The sequence below is a fragment of the Pristiophorus japonicus genome, chromosome 7 (assembly GCF_044704955.1).
Source record: "Pristiophorus japonicus isolate sPriJap1 chromosome 7, sPriJap1.hap1, whole genome shotgun sequence".
Lineage (NCBI taxonomy): Eukaryota > Metazoa > Chordata > Chondrichthyes > Pristiophoridae > Pristiophorus > Pristiophorus japonicus.
The window spans coordinates 188,382,910-188,401,218 of NC_091983.1; the positions used below are offsets into that span (position 1 = coordinate 188,382,910).

Below are 18,309 nucleotides of genomic sequence, written 5' to 3' on the forward strand. Positions count from 1 at the left end.
GGGTTGAATGAGTTAAATAGTCAAAAGTAAATTAAGGAAAAATTCCAAGCTGAGGGAGAGTTACCTGGACACTGAGTTCCAGGAGGCAGTCATACCCCTTAGGTTAATTAATTCAAATTTGATCCGTGGTTAGGGACAGGAGGGTGTGACTACGAGCGAGGCAGATATGGAGACCCAGACAGTAGCGATCGAGGAGCCTCAGCCCTTGCACTTGTCCAACAGGTACGAGATTCTTGCTCCCTGTTTGGATGAGGGCAGGGACTGCAGGGAGGATGAGCAAACTAACCACAGCACCATGGTACAGGGGGCCTTTCAAGTGGGGAGAGTAAAAATAAATGTTGTAGTGGTAGGGGACAGTATAGTTCGGGGGATAGATACTGTTCTCTGCAGCCTAGACAGTGAGTCTCGAAGGCTGTGTTGCCTGCCCGGTGCCAGGGTTAATGACATCTCCTCTGGGCAGGAGAGGAACTTGGAATTAGGAACAGGAGTAGGCCATCCATCTAGCCCCTCGAGCCTGCTCCGCCATTCAACAAGATCATGGCTGATCTGGCCGTGGACTCAGCTCCACTTACCCGCCCGCTCCCCATAACCCTTAATTCCTTATTGGTTAAAAATCTATCTATCTGTGATTTGAATACATTCAATGAGCTAGCCTCAACTGCTTCCTTGGGCAGAGAATTCCACAGATTCACAACCCTCTGGGAGAAGAAATTCCTTCTCAACTTGGTTTTAAATTGGCTCCCCCGTATTTTGAGGCTGTGCCCCCTATTTCTTGTCTCCCCGACCAGTGGAAACAACCTCTCTGCCTCTATCTTGTCTATCCCTTTCATTATTTTAAATGTTTCTATAAGATCACCCCTCATCGTTCTGAACTCCAATGAGTAAAGACCCAGTCTACTCAATCTATCATAAGGTAACCCCCTCATCTCCGGTATCAGTCTAGTGAATCGTCTCTGTACCCCCTCCAAGGCTAGTATATCCTTCCTTAAGGTGAGCAAAACTGCACACAGTACTCCAGGTGTGGCCTCACCAATACCCTGTACAGTTGCAGCAGGACCTCCCTGCTTTTGTACTCCATCCCTCTCGCAATGAAGGCCAACATTCCATTCGCCTTCCTGATTACCTGCTGCACCTGCAAACTAACTTTTTGGGATTCACGCACAAGGACCCCCAGGTCCCTCTGCACCGCAGCATGTTGTAATTTCTCCCCATTCAAATAATATTCCCTTTTACTGTTTTTTTTCCCCCCAAGGTGGATGACCTCACATTTTCCGACATTGTATTCCATCTGCCAAACCTTAGCCCATTCGCTTAACCTATCTAAATCTCTTTGCAGCCTCTGTGTCCTCTACACAACCCGCTTTCCCACTAATCTGTGTGACATCTGCAAATTTTGTTACACTACACTCTGTCCCCTCTTCCAGGTCATCTATGTATATTGTAAACAGTTGTGGTCCCAGCACTGATCCCTTTGGCACACCACTAACCACCGATTTTGAACCCGAAAAGGACCCATTTATCCCGATTCTCTGCTTTCTGTTAGCCAGCCAATTCTCGATCCATGCTAATACATTTCCTCGGACTCCGCGTACGTTTATCTTCTGCAGTAACCTTTTGTGTGGCACCTTATCGAATGCCTTTTGGAAATCTAAATACATCACATCCATCGGTACACCTCAATCCACCATGCTCGTTATATCCTCAAAGAATTCCAGTAAATTAGTTAAACATGATTTCCCCTTCATGAATCCATGTTGCGTCTGCTTGATTGCACTATTCCTATCTAGATGTCCCGCTATTTCTTCCTTAATGATAGCTTCAAGCATTTTCCCCACTACAGATGTTAAACTAACCGGCCTATAGTTACCTGCCTTTTGTCTGTCCCCTTTTTTTTTTTAAACAGAGGCGTTACATTAGCTGCTTTCCAATCCGCTGGTACCTCCCCAGATTCCAGAGAATTTTGGTAGATTATAACGAATGCATCTGCTATAACTTCCGCCATCTCTTTTAATACCCTGGGATGCATTTCATCAGGACCAGGGGACTTGTCTACCTTGAGTCCCATTAGCCTGTCCAGCACTACCCCCCTAGTAATAGTGATTATCTCAAGGACCTCCCTTCCCACATTCCCGTGACCAGCAATTTTTGGCATGGTTTTTGTGTCTTCCACTGTGAAGACCGAAGCAAAATAATTGTTTAAGGTCGCAGCCATTTCCCATTATTAAATCCCCCTTCTCATCTTCTAAGGGACCAACATTTACTTTAGTCACTCTTTTCCATTTTATATATCGGTAAAAGCTTTTACTATCTGTTTTTATGTTTTGCGCAAGTTTACTTTCGTAATCTATCTTTCCTTTCTTTATTGCTTTCTTAGTCATTCTTTGCTGTCGTTTAAAATGTTCCCAATCTTCTAGTTTCCCACTAACCTTGGCCACCTTATACGCATTGGTTTTTAATTTGATTCTCTCCTTTATTTCCTTGGTTATCCACAGCTGGTTATCCGTTCTCTTACCGCCCTTCTTTTTCACTGGAATATATTTTTGTTGAGCACAATGAAAGAGTCCTTCACTGTTCCTCAATTGTGCCACCGTTTAGTCTGTGTTGCCAGTCTACTTTAGCCAACTCTGTCCTCATCCCACTGTAGTCCCCTTTGTTTAAGCATAGTACGCTCGTTTGAGACACTACTTCCTCACCCTCAATCTGCATTACAAATTCAACCACACTGTGATCACTCTTTCCGAGAGGATCTTTTACGAGGAGATCGTTTATTATTCCTGTCTCATTACACAGGACCAGATCCAAGATAGCTTGCTCCCTTGTAGGTTCTAAAAAAACAATCCCGTGTGCATTCTATGAATTCCTCCTCAAGGCTACCCCGTGCAATTTGATTTGACCAATCGATATGTAGGTGAAAATCCCCCATGATTACTGCTGTTTCTTTTTCACATGCCTCCATTATTCCCTTGATTATTGTCCGCCCCACCGTGAAGTTATTATTTGGGGGCCTATAAACTACACGCACCAGGGACTTTTTCCCCTTACTATCTCTAATCTCCACCCACAATGATTCAACATTTTGTTCATTAGAGCCAATACCATCTCTCACAACTGTCCTGATATCATCCTTTATTAACAGAGCTACCTCACCGCCTTTCCCTTCTTGTCTATCTTTCCGAATTGTCAGATACCCGTGTTTAATTCCCAGTCTTGGCCAGCCTGCAACCATGTTTCTGTAATGCCCACCAAATCATACCCATTTGTAATGATTTGTGTCATCAACTCATTTACTTTATTTCGAATGCTGCGTGCGTTTCAGTAGAGTGTTTTAATACTAGTTTTTAAACCATGATTTTTAGTTTTGACCCCTCCTGCAGCCCCTTTATATTCATACATATTGTCCCTTCCTATCACCTTGTGGTTTACACTTAACCCAGTGCGACTCTGCTCTGTTGCTTCCTGCCTTTTGCATTCTTTCTTGGGGTCCTGTTCATCTGAGCTCTCACCCACTCTAACTAGCTCAGAGCCCTCTCCTGGGTTCCGAATACTCCTCACATTGAGGCACCGAGCTTTCAGGCTTGCCTTTTTATTACACTTTGACCCTTTAGAATTTTGCTGTACAGTGGCCCTTTTTGTTTTTTGGGAGGGTGAAGATCCAGTTGTCGCGGTCTACGTGGGTACCAATGACACAGGTAGGACAAAGAAAGAGGTTCTGCTGAAGGAGTATGAGCAGCTAGGGGCTAAATTAAAAAGCAGAACCACAAAGGTAATAATCACTGGATTACTACCTGAGCCATGAGCAAATTTGCATAAGGTAAATAAGATGAGAGATGAACACATGGCTCGAAGGCAGGTGTGGGAGAAATGGGTTTCGGTTCATGGGGCCCTGGCACCAGTACTGGGTTAAGAGGTAGCTGTTCCATTCAGATGGGCTGCACTTAGACCGTGCTGGGACTAGGGTCCTGGCGAATTGAATAACTAGGGCTGTAGAGAGGGTTTTGAACTAAATAGTGGAGGGGGGGGGGGGGGGGGGGGTGCAGGTGAGCAGAAATTTAAAAAGTCTAAGAATAAGGCGGCAAATAGCAAGGGCAGCACTGGGGGAAATGATAACCAGAGTGTGACAGGAAGGGACAGAATGTATAAATACGAGTATCAGAAAGTGGGGTCAAAGCAGGGAAAAATGTTAAAAAAACAAAATTAAAGCTCTTTATCTGAATGCATGCAGCATTCGTAACAAGACAGATGAGTTGACGGCACAAATAGATATAAACGGGTATGATCGGATAGCTATTACAGATATGTGGTTGCAAGGCTGGGAACTAAATATTCTGGGGTATTTGACAAATCAGAAGGATAGACAGAAAGGAAAAGGAGGTGGAGTAGCTGTGTTAATAAAGGTCAGTGCAGTAGTGAGAAACGATATTGGCTCAGAAGATCAAGATGTAGAATGTGTTTGGATGGAGATAAGAAATAATAAGGGAAAGATGTTACTGGTGGGGAGTAGTCTATAGGTCCCCAAACAATAGCTACACTGTTGGACGGAGTATAAATCAAGAAATAATGGAGGCATGTAAAAAAGGTACGGCAATAATCATGGGCGGTTTTAATCTTCATATTGATTGGACAAATCAAAATGGCTCAGGTAGCTTCGAGGAAGAGTTCATAGCGTGTATCTGGGATGGTTTCCGTTAACAGTACGTTGAGGGAACCAATCAGGGAGCAGGCTATCTTAGATCTGGTACTGTGTAATGAGACAGGATTAATAAATGATCTCCGAGTAAAGGATCCTCTGGAAATTTCAAATTCAATTGGAAAGAAAGTTGGATCTCAAACCAGTGTCCTGAGCTTAAATAAAGGAGATTACAAAGGTATGAAGGCAGAGTTGGCTAAAGTGGACTGTGAAAATAGATTAAAGTGTGGGACGTTTGATGAGCAGTGGTGGACATTTAAGGGGTTATTTCATAACTCTCAACAAAAGTATATTCCAGTGAGAAGGCAAGACTTTAAGAGAAGGGAGAACCATCCGTGGCTAACTAAGGAAGTAAAAGATGGTATCAAATTGAAAACAAATTGGCCAAGATCAGTCGGAGGCCAGAGGATTGAGAAACTTTTAAAAACCAGCAAAGGACGATTAAAAAAGAGGGAGAAGATAGATTAGAAACATAGAAAATAGGTGCAGGAGTAGGCCATTCGGCCCTTCGGGGCTGCACCGCCATTCAATGAGTTCATGGCTGAACATGCAACTTCAGTACCCCATTCCTGCTTTCTCGCCATACCCCTTGATCCCCCTAGTAGTAAGGACTACATCTAACTCATTTTTGAATATATTTAGTGAATTGGTCTCAACAACTTTCTGTGGTAGAGAATTCCACAGGTTCACCACTCTCTGGGTGAAGAAGTTTCTCCTCATCTCGGTCATAAATGGCTTACCCCTTATCCTTATACTGTGACCTCTGATTCTGGACTTCCCCAACATTGGGAACATTCTTCCTGCATCGAATCTGTCTAAACCCGTCAGAATTTTAAACGTTTCTATGAGATCCCCTCTCATTATTCTGAACTCCAGTGAATACAAGTCCAGTTGATCCAGTCTTTCTTGATATGTCAGTCTCGCCATCCCGGGAATCAGTCTGGTGAACCTTCGCTGCACTCCCTCAATAGCAAGAATGTCCTTCCTCAAGTTAGGAGACCAAAACTGTACACAATACTTCAGATGTTGCCTCACCAAGGCCCTGTACAACTGTAGTAACACCTCCCTGCCCCTGTACTCAAATCCCCTCGCTATGAAGGCCAACATGCCATTTGCTTTCTTAACCGCCTGCTGTACCTGCATGCCAACCTGCAATGACTGATATACCATGACACTCAGGTCTCGTTGCACCTCCCCTTTTCCTAATCTGTCACCATTCAGATAACAGTCTGTCTCTCTGTTTTTACCACCAAAGTGGATAACCTCACATTTATCCACATTATACTTCATCTGCCATGCATTTGCCCACTCACCTAACCTATCCAAGTCACTCTGCAGCCTCATAGCATCCTCCTCGCAGCTCACACTGCCACCCAACTTAGTGTCATCTGCAAATTTGGAGATACTACATTTAATCCCCTCGTCTAAATCATTAATGTACAATGTAAACACCTGGGGCCCCAGCACAGAACCTTGTGGTATCCCACTAGTCATTGCCTGCCATTCTGAAAAGTACCCATTTACTCCTACTCTTTGCTTCCTGTCTGCCAACCAGTTCTCAATCCACGTCAGCACACTACCCCCAATCCCATGTGCTTTAACTTTGCACATTAATCTTTTGTGAGAGACCTTGTCGAAAGCCTTCTGAAAGTTCAAATACATCACACCAACTGGTTTCCCCCTTGTCCACTCTACTGGAAACATCCTCAAAAAATTCCAGAAGATTTGTCAAGCATGATTTCCCTTTCACAAATCCATGCTGACTTGGACCTATCATGTCACCTCTTTCCAAATGCACTGCTATGACATCCATAATAATTGATTCCATCATTTTACCCACTACCGATGTCTATAATTCCGTTTTCTCTCTCCCTCCTTTTTTTAAAAAGTGGGGTTACATTGGCTACCCTCCACTCCATAGGAACTGATCCAAAGTCTATGGAATGTTGGAAAATGACTGTCAATGCATCCGCTATTTCCAAGGCCTCCTCCTTAAGTACTCTGGGATACAGACGATCAGGCCCCGGGGATTTATCGGCCTTCAATCCCATCAATTTCCCCAACACAATTTCCCGACTAATAAGGATTTCCCTCAGTTCCTCCTTCTTACTAGACCTTCTGACCCCTTTTATATCCGGAAGGTTGTTTGTGTCCTCCTTAGTGAATACCGAACCAAAGTACTTGTTCAATTGGTCTGCCATTTCTTTGTTCCCCGTTATGATGACTTCCCCTGATTCTGACTGCAGGGGACCTACGTTTGTCTTTACTAACCTTTTTCTCTTTACATATCTATAGAAGCTTTTGCAGTCCGTCTTAATGTTCCCTGCAAGCTTCCTCTCATACTCTATTTTCCCTGCCCTCATCAAACCCTTTGTCCTCCTCTGCTGAATTCTAAATTTCTCCCAGTCCCCGGGTTCGCTGCTATTTCTGGCCAATTTGTATGCCACTTCCTTGGCTTGAATATTATCCCTGATTTCACTTGATAGCCACGGTTGAACCACTTTCCCTTTTTTATTTTTACGCCAGACAGGGATGTACAATTGTTGTAGTTCATCCATGCGTTCTCTAAATGTCTGCCATTGCCCATCCACAGTCAACCCCTTAAGTATCATTCGCCAATCTATCCTAGCCAATTCCCGCCTCATACCTTCAAAGTTACCCTTCTTTAAGTTCTGGACCATGGTCTCTGAATTAACTGTTTCATTCTCCATCCTAATGTATAATTCCACCATATTATGGTCACTCTTCCCCAAGGGGCCTCGCACAACGAGATTGCTAATTAATCCTCTCTCATTACACAACACCCAGTCTAAGATGGCCTTCCCCCCTAGTTGGTTCCTCGGCATATTGGTCTAGAAAACCATCCCTTATGCACTCCAGGAAATCCTCCTCCATGGTATTGCTTCCAGTTTGGTTAGCCCAACCTATATGCATATTAAAGTCACCCATGATAACTGCTGTACCTTTATTGCATACACCCTTAATTTCCTGTTTGATGCCCTCCCCAACATCACTACTACTGTTTGGAGGTCTGTAAACAACTCCCACTAACGTTTTTTGCCCTTTGATGGTCTGCAGCTCTCCCCATATAGATTCCACATCATCCAAGCTAATGTCCTTCCTAACTATTGCATTAATCTCCTCTTTAACCATTTCCTTTTCCTTTTATTCTATCCTTCCTGAATGTTGAATACCCTTGGATGTTGAGTTCCCAGCCCTGGTCATCCTGGAGCCACGTCTCTGTAATCCCAATCACATATCTGTTAACATCTATTTGCACAGTTAATTCATTCACCTTATTACGGATACTCCTTGCATTAAGACACAAAGCCTTCAGGCTTGTTTTTTTTTTTAAAAACACCTTTTGTCCTTTTAGAATTATGATGTAGTGTGGCCCTTTTTGGTTCTTGCCTTTGTTACTCGGCCTTCCACTATTGCTTTTTACCTTTCTACTATCTGTTTCTGACTCCATATTACTTCGCCCTGTCTCACTGCATAGGTTCCCATCCCCCTGCCATATTAGTTTAAACACTCCCGAACTGCATTAGCAAATGTCACCCCCAGGACATCAGTTCCAGTCCTGCCCAAGTGCAGACCGTCCCTTTTGTACAGGTCCCACTTCGCCCAGAACTGGTTCCAATGTCCCAGGAATTTGAATCCCTCTCTTGCACCACTGCTCAAGCCACGTATTTATTCTAACTATCCTGCTCCCTCTACTCTGATTAGCACGTGGCACTGGTAGCAATCTAGAGATTGCTACCTTTGAGATTATGAGAGTAAACTAGCAAGAAATATAAAAATAGATAATAAGAATTTCTTCAGATATATAAAAATGAAGAAAGTAGCTAAAGTAAATGTTGGTCCCTTTGAGGACAAGACTGGGAAATTAATAATGGGGAACAGGGAAATGTCAAGAGACTTTGAACAAATATTTTGTATTGGTCTTCTCGGTAGAAGACACTAAAAACATCCCAATAATGGATAATCAAGGGGCTATAGGAAGGGAGGAACTTAAAACAATTACTATCGCTAAAGAAAAAGTACTCGGTAAAATAATGGGACTAAAGGTGGAAAATTCTCTGGACCTGACGGCTTGCGTCCTAGGGTCTTAAAAGAAGTGGCTACAGAGGTAGTGGATGAATTGATTGTAATCTACCAAAATTCCCTGGATTCTGCAGAGGTCCCAGCGGATTGGAAATCCGCCAATGTAACACCCCGATTTAAAAACGGAGGCAGACAGAAAGCAGGAAACTATAGACCAGTTAGCCTTACATCTGTCGTTGGGAAAATGCTGGAGTCCATTATTAAGGAAGCAGTAGTAGGATATTTGGAAAAGCATAATACAGTCAAGCAGAGTCAGCATGGTTTTATGAAAGGGAAATAAAGTTTGACAAATTTGTTGGAGTTCTTATGTAATGAGCAGGGTGGATAAAGGGGAACTAGTGGATGTGGTGTATTTGGATTTCCAGAAGGCATTCGATAATGTGCCACATAAAAGGTTACTGCACAAGATAAAAGCTCATGTGGTTGGGGTAATATATTAGCATGGATAGCAGATTGGCTAACTAACGGAAAACAGAGTCGGTAACTAGTGGGGTGCCATAGGGATCGGTGCTGGGGCCTCAACTATTCACAATCTATATTAATGATTTGGGTGAAGGGGCTGAGTGTATTGTAGCCAAGTTTGCTGATGATAAAAAGATGGTTGGGAAAGCAAGTTGTGAGGAGGACACAAAAAATCTGCAAAGTGATATAGACAGGTTAAGTGAGTGAGCAAACATTTGGCAGATGGAGTATAATGTGGGAAAGTGTGAGGTTATTCACTTTTTCAGGAAAAAAAAAAGCAAATGATTTAAATGGAGATAAATTACAAAATGCTGCAGTACAGGGCGACCGGGGGGGGGGGGGGGGTTCTTGTGCATGAAACACAAAAAGTTAGTATGCAGGTACAGCAAGTAATCAGGAAGGCAAATGGACTGTTGGCCTTTATTGCAAAGGGGATGGAGTATAAAAGCAGAGAAGTCCTGTTGCAACTGTACAGGGTATTGGTGAGACCACACCTAGAGTACTGCATACAGTTTTAGTCTCCTTATTTGAGGGGGGATATACTTGCATTGGAGGCACTTCAGAGAAGGTTCACTAGGTTGATTCCTGAGATGAAGGTGTTGACTTATGAAGAAAGGTGGAGTAGGTTGGGCCTATATTCATTGCAGTTTAGAAGAATGAGAAGTGATCGTATTTGAAACATATAAGATACTGAGTGGGCTCGACAAGGTAGATGTAGAGATGTTTCTCCTCGTGGAGGAATCTAGAACTAGGGGCATATTTTCAGAATAAGGGGTCACCCATTTAAAACTGAGATGAGGAGGAAATTATTTTCTTAGAGGATTGTAAATCTGTGGAATTATCTGCCCCAAGAGAGGGAAGATAGATTCGAAGATAGGAGGCTGGGTCATTGAATATATTTAAGGTGGAGAGAGACAGATTTTTGAGCGATAATGGAGTGAAGGGCTATGGGGTATAGGCAGGGAAGTGGAGCTCAGCCCAAGATCAGATCAGCCATGATCTTATTGAATGGCGGAGCAGGCTCGAGGGGCCAAATGGCCTCCTTCTGTTCCTATTTCTTCTGAAAGTTCTATTGAAGCTTCACATATTCAAACATTGCACATTTGACAAGTGTACACAATCCACTGCGAATAGCAGGGCTGAATATTGGAACACAGTCCAAGACATATTTCAAGCAAAGTACATCAGCACAATACCGCACAAATCATAATTTAAAAAATGTAAAACACTTAATGACAAATGTTCACTTGTGACATCAGCAACGCTGTTTTAACTCTGTCTACTATCCTGAAAATTTCTCCATTATGATAAAAATTACAATATTTAAGAAACTTAAAAAATATATATATTTTTAAGTTTGTTCATATTTATTTGACGTTTACCATGAGCCCCAATTTTGTTTTGCTCAGAGTAACATTTTTTAAAAGTCTGAATAAAGGCACCTTCTTCACTTCCTGGTTCCCTGTCTGAGAATTCTGCATTGCGATTGGCTGCTTAAGAACGCAAGAACACAAGAAATAGGAGCAGGAGTAGGCCATTTGGCCCCTCGAGCCTGCTCTGCCATTCAATAAGATCATGGCTGATCTGATCATGGACTCAGCTCCACTTCCCTGCCCGCTCCCCATAACCCTTTACTCCCTTATCTGTCTATCCTGGCTTTAAATATATTCAATGACCCAACCTCCACAGCTCTCTGGGGCAGAGAATTTCATAGATTTACAACCCTCCGAGAAGAAATTCCTCCTCATCTCAGTTTTAAATGGGCGGCCTCTTATTCTGAGACTATGTCCCCTAGTTTTAGTTTCCCCTATGGATGTTACTCAGAGCAAAACAAAGGTTGGGGCTCTCACATGGGGAAAAGGTAAACATGAAATAAATATGAACAAACTTTAAAAAAATATATATTTAAATTTCTTAAATATTATAATTTTTATCATGAGAAATTTGACACTCCACAAAATTAAAATTAGTTTTTCAGGGCCATAACGTTTGTTTAGCAGTCAATAAGTTGTTAAAACTCCAGTTGCACCTAATCCAACAAGGCCTAACATTTAATGGGGTATTTAACAGCGATATTACTGCAGAATAGCCAATGTTTTTGTCCGTTTCACTGATTTCACTATAGCACTGATTTGCCAGTTATGGGGGTGGCCACAGAGCAGTCAGTGTCGGAGCAGTGAATGATTGACCGCAACTTCAGGATTTCCACGTTTAGATGCGCATGAGCTACTTCCTGAAGTTTCAGTCAGTTTCATAGGGGTAAGAACAGTGAACGCTGTTAGTTTGCGGTTATTACCCACCGCAGATTTCGGGCCTATATGAACAGTTTGCTTAAAGCTCAAATGTTGATTTTTTGTGTGTATGAACCAATGCTGCTCACTTGAGAGCTAGATCACAAATATATATCAGTAACATCACAACTCTAATATAAACACACACTTAAAATTTGAAGAAACGTAATTGCAGATTCCAGAATTAAAATTCCATTAAGTCAGAAAGTACACCTGCATCTGCAAGCGTGAAAGCACACATGGGAAAAACAAGCTAAAAAAGTTCATCACCTCTGATCTGAGGTCACAGAATTCTGCAAACTTTGTGGATATCTGAACGGAATATATGGAATTAAGGACAGTAAAGTAAACGGGATATATGAAAATGTATAAGCCATGGAAGAATAGCTGGGAGAATGTCAGATTGCAAATAGTGCAACATCAGCATAGCTAACAGTCTTTCTCAAGGTTTCAAGTCACTAATCCTGCCAATAACATCTAATTGTAACATGAAATAAATCTGCAGAATTGCAAGGTCTCAGTTAATAGTCACACCACTAGATTGAAACATTTAGAGGCAATACTTGAGCTTTCAAGAAAAAACATCTCATATAAATTGACTAATGAGTGACTGAGTTAGACTGTCAATCCAATTGTGTTTTGTTATCTGATTTCAAAACTGTATAACTGTTGACGCTTTACGATGTAACTTCACCTATCCGTAGGGAGTGTGTACGCTCTATCCAGAGAGTATATCTTCTGTCTGATAGGTCTTACTGGCCGGTAATAAAGACTGCTTTGTTCAAAGCACAAGAGGTATTCGACTCAGTAATTTTACTGAACCAGATTGAGGTAAAAGAATCCAGGAATTTACAACTTGGGATCCCAAATGAGCAGCTGGAGCACAGCAGTGCACCGAAAGAGTGGCTCATTGCACCAACCCCCCCCCCACCCCACCAAGGTGTTGGGTTTCTGATCTTAGCTACATCACTCCAGGTAAGCGCAAACAGAAAACCAGAGTCGTTAAATGTTGCCATGGGATACTAGTACGTGAATGCTTAACACACTTGTTTGAAATTCTTCTCTCCACAAGAGGCATTAATCCATTTCATTGAAATAGGTTTGTAGTTTGTTCTGCGGTACACATGGCGTCATTCGAAGCCTAGATGTTTTCCCATTGGGAAAAAAAGAATTGTCTCCAACCAGCTGTCACATCACCTTATTGCATCTAATCAAGGCAGCTGTGACAGACTACAGCTGGTGCATGCCCCAGAGAGAAAAAAAAACAAAAAAAAAGAGGGAATCCTATATATACACATAGATAGATAATCATAGAATGATACAGCAAAGGAGGCCGCCACTCGGTCTATCCTGCCTCTGCTGGCTCTTTGGCAGAACTATTTAATTAGTCTCACTTCCCTGCTCTTTCACCATAGCCCTGCAAGTATTTTCCCATCATGTATTATGTATAAATCCCTTTTGAAAGTTACTTTTGAATCTGCTTCCACCACCCTTTCAGGCAATGCATTCCAGGTAGTAACAACTCACTATCATTCCCACTGCCCCCACCCCATCCCACCATAACATCTGATTCTTTTGCCAATCACCTCAAATTTGTGTCCTCTGGTCTATCAACATTATTTCTCTCTCTATATCTATATAAATAAAAATAAAATCTATAATAAAAAATGAGAGAACAGAATGACCTAGGTTTACAATTCGCAGTCCATGCTGAGTGAACACCTCTCAGCTGGAACAGCAGTTATGGACAGCCAATGACTTCAGTATCACTGAGCAAAGAAAGGCTTGAGATAAAATCAAAACAAGTCAAGGTCCCAATCATAATCCCTATCTAGTGACACTGCTGAAAAGTGTAGATGTGGTGAGGATTGTGATCCGCTCCACAGTGAACAAATATCCACTGTCAGGACTTGCATATTAAGAATGCCTATTTGGATTAGATACCGGAGAGATGTTGGTGCCAATAAAACTATCCCCCAGCAAGAATCAGCATCTTCAGGACAAAAGGGGAGAAAATCAGTGCAAAACTATCAAGGAACACTAATTAAGGAGGAAACTTTGGTTAGAAAGTAGTTTTCCAAATCCCTCAAAGAGTAGCATTCTCAGCTTGATTTAAAATCTAGTAAGCAAAGTTACACAAAATATAGTTTTAAAATCATGCCAAATGTAGCCGTAGAAGTTTTACAGACTTAATCTTTGTTTCAAAATGTTGAACAATTATTTTTACATATCCTTGTATATTTACCTTTGTGTCTTCACTATCGGGATTTTCTAGCCATCCATAAGGGTCAGAAATTTTACAGCCATGGTAATCATCAATCTGATAATAGAAATAAAATTACAATGAACAAAAGAAAATCTATATTACAGCACAGTATTAGATTACATTTTTTTTTTAATTGATTTTTGTATTGAATACTTGATACTTCTGAAACAAATTTTCTTTCTGTATCTGTAGCTAATGCATATGCTCAGTTTGTTAAGGACAATGTGTAACATGTAGAAATTGAGCAATGTAAATTCTGAAAGCTAGAAGAATATTTTCACAATGGACCGTATAACATGGCAGTGCATGACTGCTCCAGTGCAGACTGCAATTCTGCTCTACGTTAACTCAGCAAGTTACCAACATAGGAGAGTTCCCAGATTCCACGGGAATTTTTGTGTGCAGCGAAAAATCTTCTGTAAAGTTTGCTCCATGCAGACATCTCTCTCTTTATCTGCACCTCTTCTACGCCTCCACCCCCCCACCCCGTCCCCAGTCCCGTCCCTTCCCCCAAGTACTCATCCAGGTCAGTCCTCTCAGCAAATGTGATTTCTCCAACTTGGGAGCATTGGGCTGATCATGGCCCAGACAGTAAGTTTAGGATAAATTAGCTGTGAATCGCAAATTGACATGAAGCATCTTGTGTTCATTATTTTGCAAAATAATACAAATGCAATCTTTCCATGCATTAATATTGTATTTAATTATCAACATTAGACAGGAAGATGATGTTTAAAGGTACACAACAGCAGCTTTTCAGAACATTCAGTGACAGTCAATACTACAGATCCCCTCAGCTCACGCACAAAAAATGACGCATCAATTAGATCTCTGTGCTTGCTTTTAACCTGATGTGAATTAGATACTTAAATACATAATTTCCGCAGGAGGCATATTTATGGTGCACTCAAGCCTGTGAGATCGTTCTAACAATCACTATAGCCACAAGATAATAATTTGAAAACTAGAGAGGTCAACATTCAATGGCAATATCAAATGCACATGACAATATTTTCTTGTATGCAATCAGTGCAAGATAAATGCACTGTCTTTAATGGCCTGGAAATCCCGGCCTTCCCGGTTCCGTACTGAGTGTCTACGGACCCGGGAAGACATCACAAAAGCTGGTTTTCAGCGCACAATGCGATGCGCTGAAATCAGGCCTTTCTAATCTGTCAAGCAGGAGCTTGACAGATCATCTGCATCTCGGGAGTGAGGACATTTGCACGGGCAAAATTGCAGGATTTACCCATATCTTACCCAGCAAATGTCCTCAAAATTCTTTTACATGCATAAGAGTTTTAAAACATACAAAAATATAATAAAATTAAATTTTAAAAACACAGTTTAAAAACCCAGTCCACTAAAGGTATTTTTAACCCTAATGACAAAACTTCAAAAATCGGAAAAATATATATTTTTTCTAAGGCATTTATTAACTTTAATTTCAATTAATTCTAATGATGTGAGGTGTGTTTTTTATTTTTTATTATGGTGTTTAGTTGTTTGTTTTTTTTCTCATTAATAGCACTGAGAAGTCGTAGATATGGAGTTCTCAGTGCTATTAATGGAAAAGCTGTGGAATACAGTACCCGATTGGTTGTGCAGTCATATGTGACTGCACCTTCTGCGTGGGAACCCTCCAGATGGGAGCGCGCTTCGTAGCGCGGGAAGAGAAGGCCTCCCCAACGGAATCCCACGTTCCTCCGGGACCACCGGGTACATTCGTAGAAATTTTTCAGGTTGCCAATTTCTGGGCCAATATTGTGTTAGCAAGTTGCAAGGATACTCTGTCACAGTTAAGTACACTAATGCCTTCTAGCGGTGGCAACAGGACATTGCAATTAACACAAAAATAATAATAGTTAAGATGCACAGCAAGTAATTCAGCAAAATGCAAAAAAAAACTCTAGATGCTGGATATCAAACAAAACCAGAAACTAACTGAAACATCCAGTAGGGCATTTGGCATCTGTGGAAAAGAGTGTCAACATTTTGAGCTTACACCCTTTTTCAGAACTGAAAAATAGGAGATGAATAAGAACATAAGAACATAAGAATTAGGAACAGGAGTAGGCCATCTCGGCCCTCGAGCCTGCTCCGCCATTCAACAAGATCATGGCTGATCTGGCCGTGGACTCAGCTCCACTTACCCACCCGCTCCCCATAACCCTTAATTCCCTTATTGGTCAAAAATCTATCTATCTGTGACTTGAATACATTCAATGAGCTAGCCTCAACTGCTTCCTTGGGCAGAGAATTCCACAAATTCACAACCCTCTGGGAGAAGAAATTCCTTCTCAACTCGGTTTTAAATTGGCTCCCCCGTATTTTGAGGCTGTGCCCTAGTTCTAGTCTCCCCGACCAGTGGAAACAACCTCTCTGCCTCTATCTTGTCTATCCCTTTCATTATTTTAAATGTTTCTATTAGATCACCCCTCATCCTTCTGAACTCCAATGAGTAAAGACCCAGTCTACTCAATCTATCATAAGGTAACCCCCTCATCTCCAGAATCAGCCTAGTGAATCATCTCTATACCCCCTCCAAGGCTAGTATATCCTTCCTTAAGTAAGGTGACCAAAACTGCACGCAGTACTCCAGGTGCAGCCGCACCAATAAGCCTATTAATGGAATGAGAAAGAGAAACACAGAGGAAGTAACAATGGAATGACTGGTGGATGATACAACAAATCATCTCAGTGAAAAAACTGAAAAAAGCATTAAAGGAATAAGAGACATTAAAGAAACAATGGACAGGTAAATAACTAAAGTGAGCAGGAAGCCCATGGAAAAGGCAAGAAAATGGGAAAGATGGAAAACATAGAAAACCTGTGAATCAGATTTGAAATTATAGCAGAAGATGCTGGTAAACTAAAGTAGGTTGTGTTATTTGCACCACACGTTATTTGGACCAGATTTCTGATTGGTCCCCTTGGAGGACAAGACACACCCAACAGTTGACCCTTCAGCCATTGGAAAGTTTCTCTTTATGGAAACCATTCATAATTTTAAACGCCTCGACCAAATCTCCTCTTAGCCTTCTCTGCCCCAAGGAGAACGAGCCCAGCTTCTCCAGTCTATCCATGTAACTGTAACCCCTCACCCCTGGAACCGTTCTTGTAAATCTCTTCTGTACCCTATCCAAAGCCTACAGACCCTTCCTAAAGTCTAGTCCCAGAATTGGACACAATACTTCAGCTGGGACCAAACTAGTGTTTTATAAAAGTTTAACCTAACTTCCTGGCTTTTGTACTATATGCATCTATTTATAAAAGCCTAGGATCCCATATGCTTTATTAACTGCTTTGTTAACCTATCCTGCCACCTTCAACGATTAGTATGTATTGCCTCTCGATTCTTCCAAACAAAATGCATCACATCACATTTTTCTGCATTGAATTTAAGGGCACAAGCCTGAAACACCAACTGTCTCTCTTCTCTCCACAGATGCTGAATGTGTGTTGTGTGTTTTCTACTTTTTCCCCCCAAATTTCCACTACATGTAGTACATGAAACAGGAGTAGGCCATTCAGCCCCTCAAGCCTGTTCCACCATTCAAGCAGATCATGTCTGATTTGTACCTCAATTGCATTTGCCCACCTCTGATATTACTGTATTACCGAACAAAAGTCTATCAATCTCAGTTTTGAAAATTTCAACTAACCCAGCGTTCACAGCCTTTTGACGGAAGAGAGTTTGATACTTCCACTACCCTGTTTGTGAAAAAGTGTTTCCTTAAGTCACTCCTGAATGGCCTAGCTCTAATTTTAAGATTGTTCTGGATGTGCCAACTACAGGAAATAATTTCTCTGTATCTACCCTATCGAATCATAATAACAAAGAATTAGGATTAGGAGTCAGCCATTTGACCCCTGGAGCCTGCTCCACCAATGAGATCATGGCTGATCTTCTACTTCAACACCACTTTCCTGCACTGTCCCCATATCCCTTGATTCCCTTAATATCCAAAGATCTATCGATCTCTATTTTGAATATACTCAACAACTGAGCTTCCACAGCCCTATGGGGTAGAGAATTCCAAAGATTCACCACCCTCTGAGTGAAGAAGTTTCTCATCAGTCCTAAATGGCTGACCCCTTAGTCTGAGACTGTGACCCCTGGTCCTAGAGTCCTCAGCCAGAGGAAACATCCTCCCTTCATCTACCCTGTCAAGCCCTGTAAGAATTTTGTATGTTTCAATGAGACCACCTCTCATTCTTCTAAACTCTAGAGAATATAGGCCTAGTCTACTCAATCGCTCCTCATAGAACAATTTCCCCATCCTAGGAATCAGTCTGGTGAACCTTCGTTACACTCCCTCTATGACAAGTATATCCTTCCTTGGGTAAGGGCACCAATACTGTACACAATACTCCAGGTGCAGTCTCACCAGGGCCCTATATAATTACAATAAGACGTCTTTACACTTGTATTCAAATCCTCTTGTAATAAAGGCCCAACAGAATCCTTCTGTCATTTTTAATCATCATCATAGGCA

The 18,309-nt window shown here is 41.7% G+C and overlaps 1 protein-coding gene across 3 annotated transcripts in view; it reads right to left on the bottom strand.

Annotated features, from left to right (window-relative positions):
• The window catches only part of LOC139266917 (prolyl endopeptidase-like), a 166,713-nt gene that overhangs the window by 141,020 nt on the left and 7,384 nt on the right, over positions 1-18,309 (bottom strand). For all 3 annotated transcript variants that reach the window (XR_011593804.1, XM_070884543.1, XM_070884544.1), the window contains one exon: positions 13,790-13,864. Coding sequence is in view for 2 of the 3 variants with exons in the window: in XM_070884543.1 (XP_070740644.1) it covers positions 13,790-13,864 (75 nt within the window). In the remaining variant the exon portion in view is untranslated. The remainder of the gene's footprint in view (positions 1-13,789; positions 13,865-18,309) is intronic.